The sequence below is a fragment of the Ambystoma mexicanum genome, chromosome 9 (genome assembly GCF_040938575.1).
Source record: "Ambystoma mexicanum isolate Mex_15411 chromosome 9, UKY_AmexF1_1, whole genome shotgun sequence".
Taxonomy (NCBI): Eukaryota; Metazoa; Chordata; class Amphibia; order Caudata; family Ambystomatidae; genus Ambystoma; species Ambystoma mexicanum.
In genome coordinates, this window is record NC_090931.1 from 667,413,040 (window position 1) to 667,437,174 (window position 24,135).

Below are 24,135 nucleotides of genomic sequence, written 5' to 3' on the forward strand. Positions count from 1 at the left end.
ACTGAAAGTGCAGTTACATTTAATACAGTGGCTATACTAACAAATATTGAACAGTGGCTATTCTCAGAAAGCGGCTGAATTCAACACAATGGCTGTACACAAAATGCAGCTAAATGTAACACAATGGCAAAATCAAGAGTGCAGCAAGAGATAAAACTGTGGTAACACTAAAGTTAAAAGGTATATGCAAGGCAGTGTCAAGCATTCACAAATGCATCACATCAGGTGCCAGGGGCACCCACAATGCCATGATGGGGACAAGACAAGGGCAAGAACGAAACAGGCTAAATTGCCTTTATTGAATACTGAATTGAATGAAAGAAGCAAAGGAGCACTTATCAAATACTAAACTGAATGAAATAAGCCAAGTTGCCCTTATTGAATATAAAATTGAATTAAACTGGCAACTTAAAACTTATTGAACACTGAATTGAATGAAACCAAGTAGAGATACAATTATTGAATACCTAACTGAATGAGATATGTGAAACTTGCACCTATTGAATGTCAAAGTAAAAGGAAGACAAAGACTATAAACACTTTTGGTACATTGAGTGATATGAAACAGCACAACTACAAATATTACATAATGAACTGAAAGCAAACAGGAAATACATTGAATAACAGACTAAGTGCAAAGTTGGAGTCTAAGTCAAGAAACCACTTGTTTGGCTGAATATTGTAATACTCAAGGAAACCTGGAAGTTCCTGGTTGCACGACCTGTAATGGGTGGATTGTGCGAGCCAACAACTGTGCCTAGACCAGAGAAATACTACCTGCTGAATCAAGACCTGCTGAAAGTGAATGCACGGTTCCTGGTTGCGTGGATCTGTAGTGGGTGGACCGTGTGGTCTAACAAGTGCGCAAAGACCAGAGAACGCTATATGCCTAAAAGGAAGCTTGCTGTTGTATTGACAAGGAAAGCTATCATTGTTGCATACAAGGGTTGGTGAAACACTAACCAAAGCCTTAAGAATCTTCTTTTATGTCATTCTTTAATATTACTGTGACGTGTTGCCATGGAATTATATTGAACTTGGGGAAGCGCATCCTGACCTGTATAAAAGGTATTGAACTTTCATATATTTAGTCCACAAGAAGGTAAAGTGAACATTATAACGAGCGTATTGACATTTGGGAAAAGAAGCTGAAGAATAAGCATGAGCTGGAAATAGCTCAGAACTTTATGTTTGGAACACCGTTTAGTTAATGACTGACATTCCTACATACTGTTTTGTTATTAGTTGTGACGGCCAGTGTAGGTTTTGGACTTAGACATACCTTTGAGTTGCACTCTTATGACACAGACTTTCCTTAGTTTTCCTTAGGTAGGGATTCCCACCTTAGTATAAGGCAAGTTAGGCTTTATGCCATCCTTACATATTCTTTAATAACACATTTGTTATACATGGAATCGGTTGTCTGTGTCTCCTTCCTTGATGCCAACCTCACAAATGTCACATACACACACCTTGGTGAAAGAACATCTTTGGATTACGTCAACAACTTCACAGAAAGTTTGGATAAGGGATATATTCAGTTCCCACTGATGAAAACGAAAGGTATGGTCTTAAAAAACTTACAGTCCAAACACAGCCCTTCATCCCAACAGTTATCAGATATATCATGTCATTGCCTCTTCATTGACTCCTGTAGGACTCGCCATCCTAAACCCCCAAAACTGTGCTGTGAAGCAGCTCCATATGCTGGGCACTCTCACAATCGTTTAGTTTTCTTTTCCACCATTTTGGAGAACCCCAAAAGAAGACATTCACACAGGATATGAATCATAGTAAGAGTCTATGCTGGGCAAATGTTGGCCACGTTAAGAAAGACTAAATTTAGGACACTAGCTGTCTGCATTATCTTTATGGGCTCTGCAGCCCCAATGAGATTGCGGTAGAGACCAGATGTGATACTCACTCTGTGTAGCTGTCCTGAAACAGACTAGAGTGTTCGAGGACGACCAAGCGCTTTGCCTCCTTTGATCCATGCAGGAAGTTAGTCAGGGATGCAGCATGCTGTCCAATCAGGTAACACAATTTGCTAAACTTGCTTGCCATGTTCTGAAGCAGCTGGACTGCAGGAACACTGCCAAGGTTATCTGAATGACAAGAAAGAGGTATCTTAACCCACACAATTCTACTGATTGCCAAAAGGACAGAATAATTAAAAACATTAATTTAGGACTTTCGTTTGGTCAAACAATAGCCAACTAAGTAACAACTGAGTTAGACAAGTGTTTTCAGGTGATACAACACTGTAAAACAATCAGTGACCGAAGTATGTTTTATTACCAACACATTTGAGCTCAATCCGCATGTACCAATGACTTTGCAATCCTCAAAAAAAGTGTCCATCTTGGAGAACAATCTGGGATGCTTTGTTGTATTGGGTAGGCCCATCTTATTCTCTATGGCATAATCTGTATGCACAAATTGCCTTAAACACACAGTTGCTGGCATAGCCGGATTCATTTTGACACACAAACATGCAAAGCCGGCTGCGAACATCACAAGTCAGTGCCACTGCTCCTTCTGAACTAGGTCCACCCAGTAACCACTTATTCTATATACACACTAAGGCAGGCAATATTTTTCTCATTCAAGGTTGGCACTAGAACAGCATACCTTGCCACAGAGCACAGAAATTGTCCACCTGCCACAGCCTTAAGCTTGTGGATGTGCAATTTGTGCTACATTTGATGCACAAACTGTACTGAACTTTTGCAGATCAGTCATACACGTGCGTTACCAAATGCATGCATTTCACAGTTTTCTCAAAAAGGCTTGATTTGCTTATTATGTACAGAGTATGATGGAAACCTAGTTAGCAATAACATTAAAAAGGTGGAAAAAAGCATTGAATAAGTCCGAATATTTTGTGGGTTCTGCACCCACTTTTGAGATCTGTGAGAAACCTGCAGGTTTGAATACTACTGAGTATTTCATCTGTCATAGGTCGAAAAAATAAGCGCAATTGAGCTGTAGTATTAACACTGAATAGCGCTTAGGAGGTCCGTTACTTTTATTAAATATTGAAAGAATGTTATCCATTTCATTTCTCTCAAAGTTTGAGTTGGGTCACGTTGGGGCTAAAGGGGAGCTTTCAGTGCAATGTGCTAAACATTCCTTACAATATCATGAGCAGTGCAATATAATATGGTGATGTAAACAAACAGTAGTTGGGCACTCACTTTATCCAGTACCAGCTGTACCCAGGGAATCATGTGCCAATCTGTCGCTGTCTCTGAGATCGCTTTCCTTGTCCATCGTTCTCTGTCACACATTTTGGAATCATTAAATGACCTCAGAAATGTATATTTGAAATATATGATTGAATCACTAAGTACATAATGGACGTTAGGCTTGGTGCAATTTCTTTTTTTTATAACAACACACCCCAATGTTAAAATGTTTATAGGAATTATTGACATATCTTCCATCGCACAGCCCAAGGATTTGGATTTGAAGTTAAAATGGATGTGACATTGGTCACTCCCATAGGAGTAGTAGAAGTAGAGGGGCTGGGTCTCGTGAGCATGCACAGTCCCCAATAATTCGAGAACTATACATATGAGGATAATCTCAATCATATTGGAATAAAAAAAAAGAAATTAAAAAAATCAAATTATTGCAATGTGCAGATGGAAATGTATTGTTAATTCACATCTTCATCTGACTTGCAGCCTTTTATTATGGGTTTAAACCAAACAATTAAGAAAAACAACAAGGTGTTGTGAACCAAACTATTATCAATGACTGCCCATATCTAAGTGTCAATGTCTCAAAGCAAACGATTGGATCAATGCATAGCTTTTTCTAAAAGAAAATTAGAATTGAGTCACTGCCATTTTTCTGAGAAAAGAGGTAAGATATCAAAATGTTTCAGAAACCATATTGTGTTCTATGCACCATTTTGTAATGTCTTAAAGGTCCTGATCAAGGTTACATCTCTTAGATTATTACCAAAAAGCAGGCTTCTAATGGTCTATGAAATGGCAGAGGTTTTTCGTTCTATTCACATTTCCCTTGAATAGAGAATTTTGCACAAGAGGCCATGCTCAAAATCAAATCTATATCAAAATCTTCACTGGCTTCAGGTGAAACGTAGGACCTCATTCAAAACAACACCCACCAGGTATTCCACAGCAGGCGCTCAGAAGTCCCAGTGAACCACATCACCCCTTTATTGCAGAGCAAGATGCTTTGGGTAAGCAAGGTAACGTCTGTGATGGTAGCACAGTAAAACAAAAACCAGAAAGGGTAGAGTTAAGAAAATATATCAGCATAAGAGTTGTGCACATCTGTAAATATACTGCACAATGCGGCATACTGAAAATGTTAAAGAAAACACTATAATGTCAACAAAAAAAAGTGAGGCATAATGGTTGCTTTTAAAAGCACTGTGTTTAATTTCCTGACGAGAATGAATACGCTTAATTATGAAGTTATTTTATAGTACCAGGGCAATCCATTCTCGAAATAAAATTCCAAGTGTACTCCCTCATACTAAAAATCTTTTAAAGGGAGAGACAAGCCAGGGTACTGAGTGTTCTTACAGGTATTGTCCTCTCTGCCCAAAAGCCCCGGCTACCTTATGTTATAATCATAAGTATAATTTAACACGCTTAATACCAGAGACCAGTTTCTAAGGGTTGCCCCTGAGCTATCCCACGGGCTCGTAGTTTTACAAAAGTCAATCAAAAGCAGGACTTTAGAACACTCACACTTGAGACACAGGGCTCCAACTCTTTGATTAGGCCTGAAACACACAATTATGTTGGAAGCAATGGCTGAGCAGCCAGGCTATTCTTAGGAGGGAGAAAAAGCTGTAGGTGGTACTAAGAACTTGCAGTATACACATAGGCTCAAAGAAACTGACACACTAAAATTATATAAAAATAATGGTTTATTTTATATACACACCAAGCTAAGGTAAATATCACACAGTGAGTAACTTAGAAAACCCAATGCAATATTCACAGTAAGTAAATCACTTTTGTACTACTTTTAGAATGGCAGTATGCAATTCAGAGGTAAGTACATCTTTTGTAATCACTTTTCAGAATATCCGTTTCAGGTAAGAATGGATGAAACCAAACCAACATGAAGCAGGTAAATGCTTGTTATTATTTGACGCCTAACACTTTAGAAGTTCATCCCTATCGAGTTACGAGTGTCTCAGAGTCAGATTGGAGCGCAAAACAGGTAAGGCACAAGATGTAGACAGTTCCAAAGTTCCATAGGAAGTCTTCAGTAGCAAGTAGGTAAAGCTTTTGTGGGAAGAAGGGTTCAAGGACTTCAAAGAAGGCTCCCTGAAGGCACACTTTTGTTAAGCCTGGGCGAACGTGTATGGGTGAAATTCCAAACACACAAAACAGCATTCCGCAATACAGGAGCAGCCAAGCAACTCTAGTTAAGTTTTACCTCGAGTCTCACAGTACCTTATGAGTGAAGAAGAGGTGCACAACGCCTTTATGATGCAGCAGCAGTAGACCCAGAGTTTTACCTCGAGTCTCACAGTACCTTATGAGTGAAGAAGAGGTGCACAACGCCTTTATGATGCAGCAGCAGTAGACCCAGAGTTTTACCTTGAGTCTCACAGTACCTTATGAGTGAAGAAGAGGTGCACAACGCCTTTATGATGCAGCAGCAGTAGACCCAGTCACTGGATTCCTGGTCAGGCAGACGAAAGAAGGGACACTGGAATGGATCTTGCAGCAGCAGTCGAGTGAAGAGGCTCTCAGCAAAGTATTCTACAGGGTTCTGGGATTTTGGCAGATTTTTCAAAGCACCAGTGAAGAACGGTTACCGCCCGGTCGATTTGTCTCGCTTTCTCGGTTTAGCAGTCTGATGAGGGAACCTCCAGGCGTGGAATCTTGCCTCTGGAGGTCCGGAAGGTGTCCACCAAAGTTAGTGAGGATTCAATCTTCGGAAAACTATGCACTGCACAGTGGCCACAGGTCCATGGTTATTGGAGGATTGCAGACCTTGAAGGTCACAGCTCGTCGTGGGATGGTTCAAAATTCCGGTCGTCTCAAGACTGATTGGTCCCACCAGTCTAAGGGACAGAGTCGTCCTCTTTGGTGTTCTCCTTACTTTTGGAAGGAGGCGGTCGCACAGCAGAAGGTATCTCTGGTCGTGTGGAAGTGGCTGTGGCATCTATCCTCTTCTTCCTCGTTGTTTCTTCAGTTCGAGTCATCAACTTGTCTTCAGCCTCAGGATCCACGCCTTCTATGCAGGAACCCAGCCAATCAGGACCCATGCACCATTCAAACTCTGGGTGCTAGCCCCAACAGTTGCAACTGGTTCTAGGGAGGCACAACAGAAGACAAAGAACAGTGGGCTTTTGGAGTCCCCATATCCTGTACTCACAGACACAATGGAGCTTTGGCAGGCTTCACAAAGGGATCCCGCCAAGGACAAACAACAAACCAGGACCTCCTCCACCCTGCATGGCAAAAAAAGGACTAAGAAAGGACAAGCAAACAAGAAATGGTGAAAAAAGAAAACAGTCACCATTTTGGGTTAACTGTGTCTCTTCTGTGCACTACCGTGGGTGTAAGTACAGCCTAGGAGTAAAATCTGCACAAAAGTAAGTAGGATACAAACACTGGCATTTGCCATCCAGTAAGCAGAGGAGTGATGCGACCCTTGTGTGTCCGTGTGGTTGTAATTTTGTTAGAAATCAGCCATTAGGCCCGTGTGCCTGCATCCCCTCTGCCCCAGTGCTCTCTTCCTGGTCTCTCTCCCCTCCCGCCTCCCATCCCGCCCACTGTCTGTGATTGGAGGAATAGCCCTGTTGTTTCGGGTCAACCGACCTGCACTCACCCTGCCTGCCTCCTTTTGCCATCCAGTAAGCAGGTGAGTGGTGCGACCCTTGTGTGTCCATTTGGCCGTTATTTAGTTATAAATCAGCCTTTAGGCCTGTGTGCCTGCATCCCCTCTGCCCTGGCGCTCTATTCCTGGTCTATCTCCCCTCCCGCCCACCCTGCCCTGATTGGTTGCATCTCCTGATCTTAACTGACCCTCCCAGGGCAGCCCTCTGCCTGGCAGCCCCCACGGCTAAGGGCCCCAAGGCAAAGGGCGGCTCCAACAGAGGCGGCTCCAGAAAGTGTCAGCAGGTGTCCGCAGGGGAAGCCAGTGACCAGCCGTCAACCAGTAGCAACCAAAAAAAGTAAGTGTGGCATGGCTGGGGAGTAGAGCAATTACTCTACTCTGGAAAACCCTGCCACTCAACATTACCTTACGTCAGAATTGTAAATGTTAGCAATGCCGCACCTGATTAGAATTGTGAACATTAGCCTGCGCCAGACCCAGACATGTTTGTGAATGTTAAACAGTCCAACTTTCAGAGAGAATTGCGAACATTAGCCTGAATGGAAGCATGTCCCACACAGCCGGTCAGCTAGCACAGCAAGTACAGCGCTTGCTTTGACATCCGTGCAGAGCCTGCTGACGCAGGTTCGAATCCCGGCAGGGCCAAACTCAGCCTTGCATCCTTCCGAGGTCCATAAATGAGCTCCACACACCGTGGGAAATAAGCAGCGCTCAGATACCGGAGGGTTCGTACTCTATATAAATGCACAAACAAACAACCACACACACTTAGGTAGAATTGTGAATGTTAGCATGTGCCACGCTTTGAATTGTAAATGTTAACATGTGCCACTCTAGGATGGAATTGTGAATGATAGCATGTGCCACTTAGATGCCAGTCCTAGATAGGACTGTGATTGGTAGCAATGCTGCACTTAGTTAGATTTTAAACAGTAGCCTGCGTCACTTATAGATAAGATTGTGAATGTTAGCACCTGGTTGGAATTGTGAACATTAGCCTGCCCCAGACCCATACTAGATTGTGAATGTTAGCATGTGCCACACTTTGAATTGTAAATGTTAACATGTGCCACTCTAGGATGGAATTGTGAATGGTAGCATGTGCCACTTAGATGCCAGTCCTAGATAGGACTGTGATTGGTAGCAATGCTGCACTTAGATTTTAAACAGTAGCCTGCGTCACTTATAGATAAGATTGTGAATGTTAGCACCTGGTTGGATTTGTAAACATTATCCTGCATCTCTTCTGGATGGGATTGTGAATGCTAGCAATGCAAACTATTAGATTTGTGAACATTAGCCTGCCCCAGACCCATACTAGATTGTGAATGTTAGCAATGCCACACTTGGTTGGATTTGTAAACAGTATCCTGCGTCACTTCTAGATGGGATTGTGAATGTTAACAATGTCGCTCTTGGTGGATTTGTGAACGTTTGGCCTGCGCCTGACCAGACGGGATGTGAATGCTAGCAATGCCGCACTATTAGAATTGTGAACATTAGCCTGGCCCAGACCCATACTATATTGTGAATGTTAGCAATACTGCACTTAGTTGGAATAGTGAACACTAGCCTGTGCTGGACCCGGACAGGATTGTGAATATTGGCAATGCCGCACTCAGATAGAATTGTGAACATTAGCCTGCACCATACCCTGACAGGATTGTGAACCTGCGTCGCTTCTAGATAGAAATGCAAATGTTGGCTTGTCCCAAACTTGGGTGGAGCTGTGGACATTACCCTGTATCACATCTGGATAGAAATGTGAATGTAAATGTTAACATGACCCACACCCGTATCACTGTGTACCCTGCTTTCCTGTTCCCCATGCTGTTGCTATATGTCCCTACCCCCCTCCTAATGCTGTAAGCCCAGCCCCCTGTCTTGTGTCAGTGTGTCGCTCTGTTCCTTGCCATCCTGATCACGTGACTGGTCTCGGGCGCTTTAAAGATAACCATCATATCACATCACAATGCTTACTCTCTACTATACACCATCACTTAACTAGAACACCGCTATACCCCGGTCTAATTGGGCCTAGATGTTCACACACGAACATGACCCCATGAACACCTCAACACCCTATAAAACGCAGCTAACCAAGCACATTCCGGCCTAGTTACTCACATATGCCTCCTTCAGGCCTAACGCAGCCAGAGCCCAGTCTGGGTGTCCACCCACCAGACTGCACATATCCAACTGATATCTTCAGCACCACACCTAATGCTAGGATGCAGCTACCATCTGGCAATTACATCAGCTGCACATATATCTGGTGCACCCACGCACCCTACAACACTATCTCTCGCACTACTGACCAGAACTACGGTTCCCAAGGGCCTTCAACCTTCCAGCGCTTTGAGATCATACCAATGATATATAGAGCGCTATATAAATGCCAAGTAACATAACATTCAAATTTGCTTGTCACTGTAACCAAAAAGTTACAGGAACAGTGAGAAAGGGGATACAGTGTCAACCCATAAGGTCGGGTGTGCTGATCTCACAATATAAAAGTGAGGAAGGATACTAAATATCCCCCTGCCCTTGAGAACATGAGTTCTCATAAGGAACATAAAAAGGGAAGCCCAAGGGGCCCCATGCAACACTGCACAGAGAGTGCTGTGTATAGCAAATTTCAATGACGGGTGCCATAGAAATTGGAGAAAAGCATTTCCTCAACAGAGAGTTACAAAACGAAATACGAAGTATCCCAAAAGATAGGGTAATAGAATGAGTGAGTGTGGAAAAAGGTTTCCACTCACTCAGGAGAACAGACCATACATCCATAACTTCAACAAAAAGTGCTGGGGGACTCACATGTGGAGGAAATTGTGCATACAAATGAAAATCTACACTAATATCTGATGCTCCCACAGGCTTCTCTGCTCATTCTCTTCTCTTTCACACTTTTAGACACTAAAAGAGCAGGGATAGTTGTGAGAAATCTGGAGGAAGGTGTGTAAGATCACCAAGATCACCAGTACAACATCACAATGATATGTCTAGATATGTTTAGACATGTTTCATATAGATTCATGGATATATTTAATAGCATCCATTTCTGTTAGGGAGGTGGAAGCAGGAAGCATGACAACAGCCCAGAGGTCTAGACAAGTTTAGCAAAGCCTAGCGAGATGGCGCATTCAATCTTAAACTGAAATTCATGGCATAAGGCTTGCAAAAGAAAGGAGGTGAAGCCCAAGTGATTTTTCTGCAGGTGGTAACAAGAAGCACATGGCATTAGCACATAGAGCATGGCCAGGCATATCCTCTGGTGGAGAGATGCCCATAGATTCATAACACTACACTGCTTTACAGGCCTGCTTGCCAGCTAGTAAGTCACTGTAGGTGAAGAAGGGAATCCTCATAACATCCATATTTGGGATGACTCCCAAAGCATCTGAGGAAGGAGATGTAAAAGCACATAAAAAAGATCCAGAATAAAATGGCAATAAAGGGTGAATCGTTTGGCCAAAAGATTATATCTGGCGGCACTGAAAGCAGCACACCTAAATACTTTGCAGAGTCAAGTGCCACCAAAAAGCATGCTTTCATGGGACCATTTGAATGTGTCTAACTGGAAATGTTAACGAGTTAGAGAGGATACTAATAAATCCAAATGCAAACTTGAGGAAAACCATCTCCGGTTCCGGAAGCACCTCAAAACCTTCCTCTTTGCCTCTGCTTTCTCTCCCCCTCTCCCTTGCTAAAATTACTGAAACTGCACCGAATCTGCAACTGGGCCACTCACCGTTCTCGGTCCCTGGCTCAGCCACTCTCCCCTGCACTGCCTCCCTGGCTACCCCTGCACTGCGGGACTGTGTCTGTATCCCTACAGCCCCCCTTCCCAGCACTTGTCTGCACTTACCTCGCACTTGTTATTTATCTTGTATGATAATACCCCTGCACTGCTCTTTCCCCTCTCCCTTTCCCCCTTGCACTTTTCCCTTCCCCTCTACCCTTGCACTTGCGCAATCTGAATGACACCAGGTCTAGTAGGATCGTTGTCTGTCTCCCCCTGTTTCCCTCGTCGCGCCTTGAAACACTTGTGTATAGGCGCGTTACAAATGCCATATCATATGAAACTTGATAGAGGGTTAGGAGTTTTTGAATGAAGGCTACAGATCTACTTTAAAACCCTCTGAGTGGCAGGGTACCACAGCATTCTAGTGCAAAAAACACTGCCTCTTTCTTGGAAATTCTCTAACATTAATTAGGGTCTAAACAAATTGCCCTGCTTGAAACAAGCCCACTACTGAAACCCAAGTATCTTTTTATTGATGCTTCACGCAAAGACTTTCTGCTTGTATGATTCCCAGATTGTTGTTGCCTAGAGCCACGTACCATAATACTAGCTGCATAGGAACCTGGTGGCTAGGTTTAGAGATATAAGGGAAGGGTGAAGAATGTCCTTTCTTTGGGAAAAGCAGGTTCTTGTGAGCAGATGGGAAATTGATGAAGCAAGGTCTAGTCCAATACATCCAAGAAACTGGTGCAGACCCAGGGTTCTACCATAATCAATTGTCATTCTCAAGAGAAGTTTAGCTTTTGCACCATTGAGGATCAAAAACGCCAAGAAAAAATCAGTCCCTCCGGTTCAGGAGCAGAGCAACAAAAAAGGAGATCTTCACTTTGCCCACTAGATGCACATGGAGGAGTTATTTTATAAGCTTCTAAGGTATTATTCCCACTGTGTTAGAATCAATCTGCTGAGCATAATTACTAGATAATTAAGTAGTAATACTTTATTCGGTTTCACCATTTACAAATAAATTCAATAAAATACATCTACACATTTACGGATACAAAGTAAAAATATAATACATTACAGTGGGGGAGGGACATGGGGATAGAAATTGATTTTTTAAACTCTTTATTAGCATTTTTATAATAACAACCCCAAAAAGAACCCACAACTCCCCCTCCCTCATCCCCCTAACACCTCCCCACCCTTCCCCCGCTCTCTTAACACTTTAACACTTTATTTCCAACAGTGACAACAAATTTCTACACCCCTCCCCTCTACCCTCCACCTTCCAAAGTCCAGAATCGCCTACCCGGCTTCCATTCAGTCCGTTGGTCACAGCATGCAATCCTACTTCAGCCATGATTCCTTTGTAGATTAGGCTGGCCTACCGCCAGTTCCCAAGTTCATGTCTTCCCCATTCATCTCTACCTCCCTGTCCCTTCCCCTCTACCCGCACTCCTTCACAGCGGCCGTAGATCATTATCGTTTGACAAGTCCTTTAACAATTGGAACCAGTGGATCGTCACATCCTCTCTTTCCGTCTCAGGTTCCATATTTTGCAGAACCTTTAGCTCCGCCAAACCCCACCTCTGCACATCCTTCCGCTATAGATGAATCGCCGGACCTTGTGGGGCTTTCCATGCTATCGCCAATCAGCGTTTAGCCAGTATAAGCAAGAACCGGCCCATTCTATTCCGTACTTTGTGCCTTTTCCCCTCTGGAAGCTTGCCCCACAAACAAGTTTCCGGACACCGTTCCAGTCTAGTCCCCAACAGCTCATTCACCCCTTTGAGAACCTCATCCCAGTATTCCACCATTATCACACACTCCCATACCATATGCCAAAACCCTGCCTGCGCCGCGCCACACCTGGGACATTCATCCGATAGGTCCCTGTTCATTGCCCAGAGTACAACCGGGGTCACATATGACCTATGTAAAATATTAAATTGGACCAGCTGAAAACGGCCATTCCTTGATGTCTTCCAGACCAATTCCCAGAAACTGCGCACATTCTTCCTCCGGTATTTGGCGCCCCATGTCCCTCTCCCATTTCTCCTTAACCTTGAACTCCCCCCCTGAATTTCCCACCCGCAGTGTCGTAAATCTCCCCCCGTCTCACCTGTGATCGGGATCTCCCCTGTTCGGCCGCAGGACTCTTCCTGTGGATCGTTCGGGTCTAGAATAGGCTCGCCCAAGCCTCGTCAGGTTGCAGGACGCGTTCAGAGTTGCGGGAAGTTCGTGGTTCCAGGGTATCCAGGATAGCGATGAACGGGTAAGTAGGGGGGGAAATCCAGGAACAGGATAAAAGGCAAGGAAGGAAGTAAGAGGATCAAAGGATACTAAGTAGAGAGTAAGCACACGTCGGGTCACTACCGAAGATAGCGTTGAGACGCGCAGACCCGCAGGGGCGTGACCAATTTATAGTACGTGCCACGACGTGAAAGTTAGTGCGTGTTGGGAGGAACAAGGAGTACAAGCCCTTTGTGACAATGACCATGAGGTCCAGAAGGGGCAATTTCGCCGGGTCATGACAGCATGCCCCCTCCGAAGACTGGTTCCTCCAGGCTTGCCTGGGTGAATAAGATGGAATCTTCTGAGCAAACGAGGGGTCTTTAAATTAGAAACTGGTTCCCATGTTCTCTCACTAAAGGGGTAGCCTTTCCACTCGACCAGATATTGTAGTCGACCCCTCCTATACCTGGAATCATATATTCTGGACACCTCATATTCCAACTGGTCGTCCACAACAACAGGTGTGGGTTTGAAGGGTTTTCGAGTAGAACTAACGTAGGGTTTCAACAGGGAAGTATGGAAGACTGGATGTATCTTCTTCCAGGAATCCGGGAGCTTAAGTCGGAAGGAGACAGGATTGATGATCTCCTTTATAGAAAATGGACCATAATAGCGAGGAGCTAATTTGTTTGGTCATAGATGTCGAGGTAACATTTTCGAGGCTAACCAGACTTGATCGCCAACTGAATAGGAAGGTGATGGTCTTCTCTTAGAGTCCGCATATCTTTTGGTTCGAGTCTGGGCCTGTTCTAACTGATCCTTTGCCTCTCTTTGTAAGTCGATTAGCGTCTGAATCCAAGAGTCAAGGGTAGGTACCTGAGTAGATTCTGGAAGAACTGATGGTAAAACAGACGGGTGATAACCTTGACTGCAATAGAAAGGGCTGATCTTGGTGGCAAAACAACGAAGATATTGTTCCAGGGTTTGATTTACTCGTTCCGTTGCCCCATTGGTTTGTGGATGATAGCCTGAAGAAAGGGCACGTTGGATTCCTAGAACACGACAGAGATGTTTCCAGAATTGTGAAATATACTGAGGTCCCCAATCCGAAATAATCTTGGAAGGAAGGCCATGAAGACGAAAAAATATGTTCCAGGAAAATTCCAGCAAGTTCTGAGGAAGATGGTAGTTTATACAATGGTGTAAAATGAGCTAGATGAGTGAACAAGTCAATGGTTACCATGATGGTTATATATCCTCGGGAAGGTGGTAATTCAACAATGAAATCCGTGGCAATAACTTCCCAGGGTCTGGTTGGCAACGTAGGTTGTAGAAGCAGACCCGCCGGCCTCTGATTATCGTATTTGTTCTGACTACAAATAGCACAGGTCTTGATGTATTGAACTACACTGGACTTCATCCCTGGCCACCAGAATTGTCTTTGTATAAGATGGAAGGTGTTAGTTACTCCTCGATGGCCGGAGTGAAGAGTATCATGGCATAGATTCATTACCTTCAGTTGAAGTTCTTTTGTCGGAATGACCACTGAATTGTTCTTGAATAAATATCCTTCCTTGATTGTCAGACGCCAGGGATTCTTCTTCGATATGTCCTTCCAGAGTTCAGATAATTGAGTCTGTGCTCGGATTTCTTCAAGGAGATTGATCGCTTGAGCTACAAAGATTGTGGGTGGAAACATTTTAGGATAGATCTTATCCTCCAAGGGAACGTAGTCGGGACGCCGTGAAAGGGCATCGGCAATCAAGTTTTGCGATCCAGGAACATGTGAAATTTGAAATTGATATTGAGCAAAGAAGTAGGCCCATCGAGCTTGTCTACTGTTCCTGCACTCCATGGATTGTAGGACCTGAAGATTTCGATGATCAGTACGGACTTGAACTGGATATTTAGCACCCAGGAGTAAATGTCTCCATTCAGTGAAGGCATGACGAATAGCCAATAACTCCTTCTCCAGAACTGAGTAGTGAGTCTCACTGGTGGTCAGGGTCCGTGAGGGATAAGCAATGGGATGTTCCAACTTCTCATCGGATTCTTGTTTTAAAACTGCTCCAATGGCATAATTGGAGGCATCAGTTTCCACTAGAAAAGGATGATTTATGTCAGGTTGGGCCAGGATGGGGGCCTGAGTGAATTCTTCTTTCAAGCGTTGGAATGCCTTGTCTTGTGGTATAGACCAATTAAATGGAACGTCTTTCTTCAGGAGATTAACAATGGGTTGAACAATCTCGGAGAAGGTGGGAATTAAGTTCCGGTAGAAGTTGGCAAGCCCCAGGAAGGGTTGTATTTGCTTAACAGATGTTGGGGTGGGCCAAGCCAGTATGGCCTTCACCTTTGAAGGGTCCATACTAATTCCTTCTGAACTAAGGACAAATCCCAGATAGTGAACTGATGTAACATGAAACAAACATTTTTCTGGTTTGGCTAAGAGTTGATTTTCAGGAGACGTTGAAGTACTGCTTTTACATGTTCTTCATGTTTCAAGGAGTCCTTGGAGAAGATCAATATGTCATCCAAGTAGACGATAACATTGAGAAATAACATGTCAGAGAACACCATATACATAAAACGCTGGAAGACTTCGGGAGCATTAGTCAGACCAAAGGGCATGACTAAGTATTCAAAGTGACCAAAGGGTGTTCTAAAGGCTGTTTTCCATTTGTCTCCTTCCCGGATACGGATCAAATGGTAAGCACCTCGGAGATCCAGTTTCGTAAATATCACTGCACCTCTCACAGCTTCAAGGATATCCGAGATCAGGGGTAGTGGGTATCTGTCTTTCAGGGTGCATTGATTTAGGCCCCGATAGTCCAGGCAAGGTCTGAGCTCTTTGGTATCCTTTTTTGGAACGAAGAACAATGAAGCACCAGCTGGTGATTTTGAAGGTCTTATGGTGCCGTTCTCAAGATTAGTGTCTAGGTAATCCCGGAGGGCTCTCTTTTCGTGTTCTGAAAGGATAAACATCCTGTCAAAGGGAATCACTGCTGAGGGTTCAGTATCTAAGGCACAGTCTTCGGGTCTATGTGGAGGTAAGGCTTGAACAATGGCAGTAGAGAATACATCAGCATACCCTTGATAGATTTCTGGAACTTGTACAATATTGGAAACCATGAGTGGTGTCTCTGAACACCTTGGTAGACTTATAGGAGCTGTGACTGAGGTATCCAGGTTTAAATAATGGTTCATACAGAACTCCGAGCCCAGGAATAAGGATCCGGCCGTCCAGTTAATATATGGATTGTGCCTTTGTAACCAGGGCATGCCCAGAACCAAGGGGTAATGGGCTGATTTTATAATGTCAAACACAATCCTTTATTGATGATGATTTATGGAAAGATGGATCTCCTTTATTTGCAGACTTATGGGTCCTGAGGAAAGAGGTCTTCCGTCAATTGCTTCCACTGGCTGTGAAAAACTTCTTGCTTCATATGGAATGTTATGACTTCTGACCCAATCTTGATCAATGAAGACTCCCATTGCTCCGCAATCCACCAAGGCCAGTATGGGGTAGACCTTGTCCTTGGATGGCGATAAAAAGGCCTGTAATATCACCAATTTGTTTTGTCCAGGAGAGTTCAAGGATGGAATTGATGTGGAGCAAACATCGCTCTCCCGAAACCTTGCTCCATTTAGGATCGGGAGCTGGTGTTTCCCGAGCGTCGGGGAGGAGCCAGAGGACACTCTATCTAGATTTTTATCTGAGGCACAATACATGCATAAGCCAGTGTGTATCCTTCTTAACCTTTCCTGCGGGGAAATTGGTCCACGAAAGGCTCCAAGTTGCATGGGTTCAGAATCAGTGCTCGGATTCTTGGCAGATTCTGTCCTTGTAGTATTCTCTGGGGAGTTTCTTTGAATTGAGACTTTATTCTTTTTCTTTTCGGCCTTTCTTTCTTGGATTCTGAAGTCTATTTGCATAGACAAGTCCAGGAGGGCCTGGAATGAACTAGGACGTGCCACCCTGGCTAATTCGTCCTTAATCTCTTCATTTAGACCTCTGCGAAACAAGGTAAAACTGGCTTCCAGGGGCCAGTCCGCCTCTTTGGCTAGCTGTTTGAATCTGGTAACATAGGTCAACATGTCTTGGGATCCTTGTTGGAAGTCAAGTAACTTCTCTTGAGCACCGTGGACCAGCTCTGGTCGTTCGAACATGGTCTTGAGTTCCGCGATGAACCCTTCATAATCATCCAGGAGAGCATCCCCTGAATTGAGTAAAGGAGTGGCCCATGTAAGGGCATTACCGGAAAGATGTGATATTATGAAGCCCACCTTAGCCCTAGGAGTTGAGAAATAGTAGGGCTTGAAGGTAAAATGTACCAAACAAGAATCCAGGAATCCACGTAAGGTTTTTGTTGAACCGTCGTATTTATCAACCACTCCTCCCAATAATACGCTGTGCTTGTTCGCAGAGTCACGTGACAAGACAAGCTGTCTTAGCGCCGCATTCTCGGCTTTTAAATTCTGCATCTCTGTGGAAAGTTCTTGCATTCCGCGCATCAGGTCCTGAATAGCATTCTCCATGGTAGAATCCGTATTGATCGTTTGGCGTCTCAAACTGTCGTAAATCTCCCCCGTCTCAACTGTGATCAGGATCTCCCTTGTTCGGCCGCAGGACTCTTCCTGTGGATCGTTCGGGTCTTGAATAGGCTCGCCCGAGCCTCGTCAGGTTGCAGGACGCGTTCAGAGTTCCGGGAAGTTCGTGGTTCCAGGGTATCCAGTATAGCGATGAACAAGTAAGTAGGGGGGGAAATCCAGGAACAGGATAAAAGGCAAGGAAGGAAGTAAGAGGATCAAAGGATACTAAGTAGAGAGTAAGCACACGTCGGGTCACTACCGAAGATAGCGTTGAGACGCGCGGACCCGCAGGTGCGTGACCAATTTATAGTACGTGCCACAACGTGAAAGCTAGTGCGTGGCACGTAGCTTGGTACGGCCATGTTGGGAGGAACAAGGGGTACAAGCCCTTCGTGACAATGACCATGAGGTCCAGAAGGGGCAATTTTGCCGGGTCATGACACGCAGGGCCTTATAGATCCGTGAAATACACGCCCTACCCCCCCCTCCCGGTTTAACAATACTCTAAGCACTGGACATGAGTCCGGCTCCTCTGGAATTCCCACCAATATTTCCACTAATCTGCAAACCACCGCCCCATATGCTAATGCTAGGAAAAGCCCCTGTGGTAGCCCAAACTTCCGGCACCATTCCTTACAGGTAAGCAACTTCCCATCTTCAAAAAGGCCCCCCACCTTTTCACATCCCTTCTCCCGAGGCCTCTGTTTTCCAACCCTCCCAATGGCCTGACAAAGCTTCTGATCAACACCCAATGGGAGACCACATATTTCTTCCACGTCTCCCTCACCACCTCAAACACTACTGTTCTATCCTTATCACCTAGTGGGTGCCAAAGTAGTTCAACCGGCCTGCAGTTCGGTGGCAGATCCCCTATCAATCCCCTGAGGGTCCCCCCCCGGCTGGTCCCATACCAGCACTGATTGCAATTGTGCTGCCACGAAGTATTTTTCATAGTTCGGAGGCCCAACCCACCTTCCTCTCTAGTTCTCTGCAGTATCTAGGGACATCCTCCGTCTCCCCATATCCCACAGTAGCTCCCTAATCTTAACGTCCAGCATCTTAAAGAAAACTCTTTTGGCCACATATGGTATATTAGCAAAAAAATATAGCAACCGTGGTAGAATCACCATTTTTCATAGTGCCACCCTGCTCATCAGAGAGAGGGGTAGAACCTTCCAAAACTGGACAGAGTCTCCTATCCTAGACAATACCCTCCCTGTATTGTGTACAAACGTATCCTCCATCTCATGGAATACCCGTATCCCCAGATAATGAAATGACTCCATCTCCCACCGTATGCCCAGCTCCGGTAACTCCCCTAGTGGGCGGTCCCTTAACCCCCCCTAACGGAAACAGCACCGTCTTTTCCGAATTAATACGGAAGCCCGACATGAATCAGAAGTTTCGCAATATCTCTAACAACTCTGGAAGGTACACCTTGGGATCTACCACATATAACAACAAGTCATCCACAGAAAGAGACACTGTGTTTTTGACCCCCCCACTTCAATACCAGCCTCCGACATTTCCTGCCGGAGAAACGCAGCCAGGAGTTCTAGGGCCAGGGCGAATAATATTGGGGAAGCCGCACACCTTTGCCGTGTCCCGCTCCCCAGCTCCCATGTTACAGACACCCAATCGTTCATCCTCACCATCTCCAGCGGTTTTTTATAGAGGAGCGCCAGTCACCTACAGATGTTCTCCCCAAACCCGAATTCCTGCAACACCCGGATCAGCCATCTCCACTCCAGGGAGTCGAAGGCCTTCATAGCGTCAAACGAGGCTATTGCCATGTCGCGCCTCTGTGATTTCGCTAGGTCCATAATGTGGTGTAGACGAGAGATATTACCTGATGTATTCCTTACCCCGACAAACCCGCATTGGTCTGGATGGATCAGGCACGGCGCCACCCCGGCCAATCTAGCAGCTAGGATCTTTCCCAAGATTTTCCCATCAACATTCAGCAGGGAGATAGGGCGGTACGCCACACAGTCCTTCGGGTCCTTTCCCTCTTTCAGGATCGCCGTGATGACTGCCTCCCTCATTCATTCCGGGACACAGCCATTCCGGAATGCCTCCTCATACACCCTCTGGAGTTGTGGCACCAGGAGGTCAGCAAACATTGAATAAAACTCTACCGGGAGCCCGTCACTGCCCGGCGCAGTGCCTCTCTTCATTTTACGGATCGCCCCTCTAATGTCCCCCTCCTCAATCGGAGCCTCCAATCCCTCCTGCATGTCTTCCCCCAATTTCAGAAGCCTCAACAATTCCATGAGGTCCTCTACTTCAACCTTTACGTACCCCCCCTCTCTCGTATATAGCTCCTTGTAGAATGCCACAAAAGTTTAATTTATCTCTTTCTGGGTCCCGACTACCTCCCCTGTACTCGTCTTAAACTGAGTTATGACCCGATTCGGGTGTCCCTGCCGATCAACCAAGCCAACAGCTTACCCGCCTTATCCCCTTCCCCATGCAGTCTAACATCCCGCCTACTATTATCAAAACGCGACAGCTATACTAGGGTTCCCTGATAAAGCTCCAGCTTCCGCGCCAGTGCTTCCCCCACCTCCGCACCCCCCACCACCTCCCTCTCCAGTTCAGCCACCTGGGCCTCCATTTTTTGCGGCGTATCTAGGAGCCGCTTATGCATCCTCACCGTCATGGATAGGCACTTCCCTCTTATAGTCACCTTAAAGGCTTCCCACAACACTCCCCTGGATTCCACCGCGCCCTTGTTCAATTCGAATCCCTTCTCTAAGCTCGCCAACAAAAGCCCCATCTCGTAGTGCCTCCCTGTGCAGATGCCACAACCGCCGCAGAGGCTTCTCATTACTCCCAAGTAGCCACCAAGGGAGAGTGATCCGACAAGGCTCGGCCCAGGTACATCACCTCCCCAAAATGTCAGCAATATTCCCAGTAATGTAATCCAGACGCGAATATGAGCCATGTACCCAGGAATAATAGGAGTAACCCCGCTCCTCCCCATGCTTCTCCCTCCACACTTCCACCAGGTCCAACTCCTGAATTATCCTATGAAGCGACCCCGTCATATGCTTCTTAGGCACCCCTCTACCGCCCGACCCATCTAACCATTCATCCAGATGACAATTAAAATCTCCGCCCCATATCATTTCCCCCATATATACACCCATCATGCGAAGCACCGAGGGAAAGTATTCCTAATCATCCACATTTGGCACGTATGAATTGACCAAACAAATGATCTTGCCCTCCCATGAACCCTGCACTAGTACCGTTCTGCCCACCTCATCCTTTAATACCGCCTCCACCTTCAATGGTGTCCCCCTCACAACCCAGATGAGCACCCCCCTGGCTTGGGTTGAATATGTTGTACCAATTACTTGCCCTTCCCCAGCTTCTCCGGCACTTCTGCATCCGCATGCGTCTCCTGTATCAGGGCCGCTGTATCCTCTGCCTCTTCAGGAACTCAGTCACTCTCCGCCTCTTCTGGTAGCTCCCCAGCCCCCGAACATTCCACGTCACAATTTTCAAATTTCCCAGCCTACCCATCTAGGAACTTGATGTCTTCCCTCAGGTTATCCCTTCCTCTCTTCCAGCACCTCTAATACCTATACCCAATTCCGGCCCCATCCTCACCCCATATCTTATTGCTGCTGTGCCATACCTTCCTTCCACTCCTCGTGTCCTGCCCCTCCTTTCTCACGCCTATCCCCAACCTGGCGCTCTACCCCACAACTCCCCCCTCCCAATTACCCTTCCCCCCGCCCCCACCCTTCCCCTACTCTCCCTCCTCCGCCCTCCCATGCACCCCAACTCTCCCCCACTCCCCAACTACCAGTCATGAACCAACCCTCCAGGACTCCAATCCTCTACTCCCTCCCTCTCCTTAGCTGTAGACCCATTGGCTCACCAAACACCTCATGCTCCTCTCCCCCGGGGTTAGTAGCCAATAGCTCTGTTTAAGCAGGGGGGTGCCATCACCCTTCCCGTGCCACCCCACCAGTAACATAGCCCCCCCTTTCCACTCCGCCTTCACTTCCAGATAGATCGCTTCTGCAATACCAGCTTATGCTCACCCCCATTTCACCTTATTCACGTTCCACAGTGTCTGGATGTACTGCCTGCCCTGATCCCTCCGCCTGGGGATCCGTCTTTTGAGACCCTGCATCCAACCAGTCCCATACCTCCCCTTGGGGATGTAAAGAACCACGCCTTCCCTCCAGACTGCACCTTCAACTTCGCCGGGAAGAACATCATATATTTAAAATTGAGTTCCCGCAGGCGGCTCCTCACCGCATCAAATGACCTCCTTTGACGTTGCACCTCCAGCGTAAAGTCCGGAAAAATCTGCAACCTCGCGCTTCCTATTTCGTAGATCCCCGCTCTGCGGGCATCCTGTAGGATGGCATCCCGGTCCCGGAAATTCATAATCTTGGCCACCATCACCCTCGGTGGGGCCCCTGGCGGCGGGGGTCGCCGAGGGACCCTATGGGCCCTCTCCACCGTGAAGAGATAGGATAGTCCCTTGATCCCCAATACCTTCAGGATCAGGTTCTCCACAAATAGCTCTGCGCTAGGACCCTCCTTTCTCTCCGGTATTCCGACCAGACGGATGTTACAGCGTCTGGAGCGACCCTCCGCATCCTCTGCCCTGGCCTCCAAACACTCTGGACGCCCCCATTAGGCCTGCCACTTGATTTTTGAGCTTCTGGATGTCATCCTCCACCATATTGACCCTTTGCTCCACTTCCGTAACCCTCTCACATGCTTTGCGGAGGTCAGCTCTCAACAAGGAGACATCCACCCCCACCTCCTTGATACTTTCTTGGAGAGAGGTTCTAGAGGCCTGTATCGCCTCCATAAGAGAGTCCAATGTCACTGTGCTCTTTTCCCCGCCCGAGGGTCTCTCCCCAGTTTGCCGGTCGGGGCCACCTTGCCCATGCGCTCTATCATTCGCTTCTGTGTATTTGTCCATCCGCTGCTCACTTTTGCCCATGTTAGACGGGGCTTGTAGGATCTACTTCTCGGGTTCAAGTTCTCCACTTCCCTGTGCTTCAAATGCTCATGCGATTAGCTTTCCCCAAGTTCAATCTCGCACGCTGCCCGCCAAACCCTGTGTCCACTGGCAAGCAGCTACCCCAAGCCAGGCCAATCACTGCTCGTTTGCCACTCCAGGTCCACTAGTCCTAGAGGGGGGCCCTCCTCTACCTAGGAGCCAGGACCACTTCCTCACCTCGGGCCGCCACACTAGAGGCACCTCTCGATCTCCTTTCTCATAATCCTGCCTGCCAAGCCCCTCCAGTCTCTGGGGTGTCAGCAGTCCCAACCCCCGATGCCTCTTCACAATTTGCTCCTGCTGGTTTCCTCTACGCTCAGGGGGGGCCTTCTCTCCCGGGCCACCAGTCGGGATCTCTACACAAAGTCCGGACCCAACATCCACTCTCCACCTCCACACACTGGGATTCTCCTTACCCAGCCACCCTGGGAGCAGCTCCTCCTGGCAATCTCCAGGCCCCGGGTTGCGTTCTAATACCTCCGCGGGGGACGGGGGGGGGAGAATGCACTTCAATGCCCTCTCACCTCCAGATCTCAGCGGCAGCGCCCCAATCATTTGCCGCCCTCCAGGAACGGCTTCGTCCCGTCTCCACATGGAGGCTTCAGTGCACGTTGCGCTGCCCGGGTCCACTCCCCGCTCTGTCTCCGGCTCACCTGCGGCGCTCCCCCGTCTCACAGGGACGCCGGTCTCTACCCTCAGGGAAGGGGGGCCCGTCTGCCTCTCCACTCCCAGCGGCCACTCCTCACCGCTGCCTCTCTCCTCGCGCCTGGATGCGTGATACGCCGCCGGGCCAGGTGCTTCTGCTCTTCTTGCTGCCGCACCAGGTCCAGTACTCCTGGGCTCCAACACTGTATTGGCCCTCGCTCAGGACATCCGGCTCCCTCTTTCACCACATCCCATGCAGCCTCTCCTTATCTGAGCGTCCGACAGTCCGTCTCCTTGAATGTCAGTGCATTACAGGGGCCATCTTGGGTGCACTTCTTCCCACGAGCCGCCAGAACTTTTTGGTAGCACTCAAAGCTGTTTCTCTGTCACTTTGACTTCTCAGGGTTCTCAGGCACCTCAGCTGCCATTGCGATCCGAATGACCATAACCTCCGGGGTTTATCCAGTAGGATTTTGTCAGGATTCACACAGTGGCACAGGAGCTTGCAGGACCTACGTGCTCACCGTTTGGCAGTTGGCCATGCCCCGGGATAGACATCGATGACAAGAGATGCTCCAAAATATGTAGACGAGCCAATTGCTCAACGGCCTGGCTCCAATTCCGACATCAAGCCTTGAAGGTGCTACATAGGTGGCATTACCCCCCGCAGAGGATAGCCCGGATGAAAGTGGGATATGACCCACACTGCTGGAAATGTCGGGTGGTGAAGGGTGATTACATACAGGTGTGGTGGAAATGCCCAATAGTACAGACATACTGGGGAGAAGTGTTGTCCTGGATTAGGCGGTGGATGGAGTGGCGAGGACCCTGTGCCCATGGCTCTTCCTTTTCGGGATTGATGTGGGTGGGGGCCACAACGAGACCCAGGGTCATGTGTTGCAGGTCATGTTGGTTGCTGCCAGATATTGCCTGGCCCAGAAGTGGAAAAGTCCACACATGCCTGGAGAAAAAGAATGGGTCACTAAAGTCTGCGCTATTTACGACATGGAGTTCTTAACGCACCTTATTG

The 24,135-nt window shown here is 46.9% G+C and overlaps 1 protein-coding gene across 8 annotated transcripts in view; it reads right to left on the reverse strand.

The window, feature by feature from the left end:
• ALS2 (alsin Rho guanine nucleotide exchange factor ALS2) overlaps nt 1–24,135 on the reverse strand; it is a 1,241,906-nt gene that overhangs the window by 687,149 nt on the left and 530,622 nt on the right. For all 8 annotated transcript variants that reach the window (XM_069615500.1, XM_069615498.1, XM_069615499.1 and 5 more), the window contains one exon: nt 1,925–2,105. In XM_069615500.1, coding sequence (XP_069471601.1) covers nt 1,925–2,105 — 181 coding nt within the window. The remainder of the gene's footprint in view (nt 1–1,924; nt 2,106–24,135) is intronic.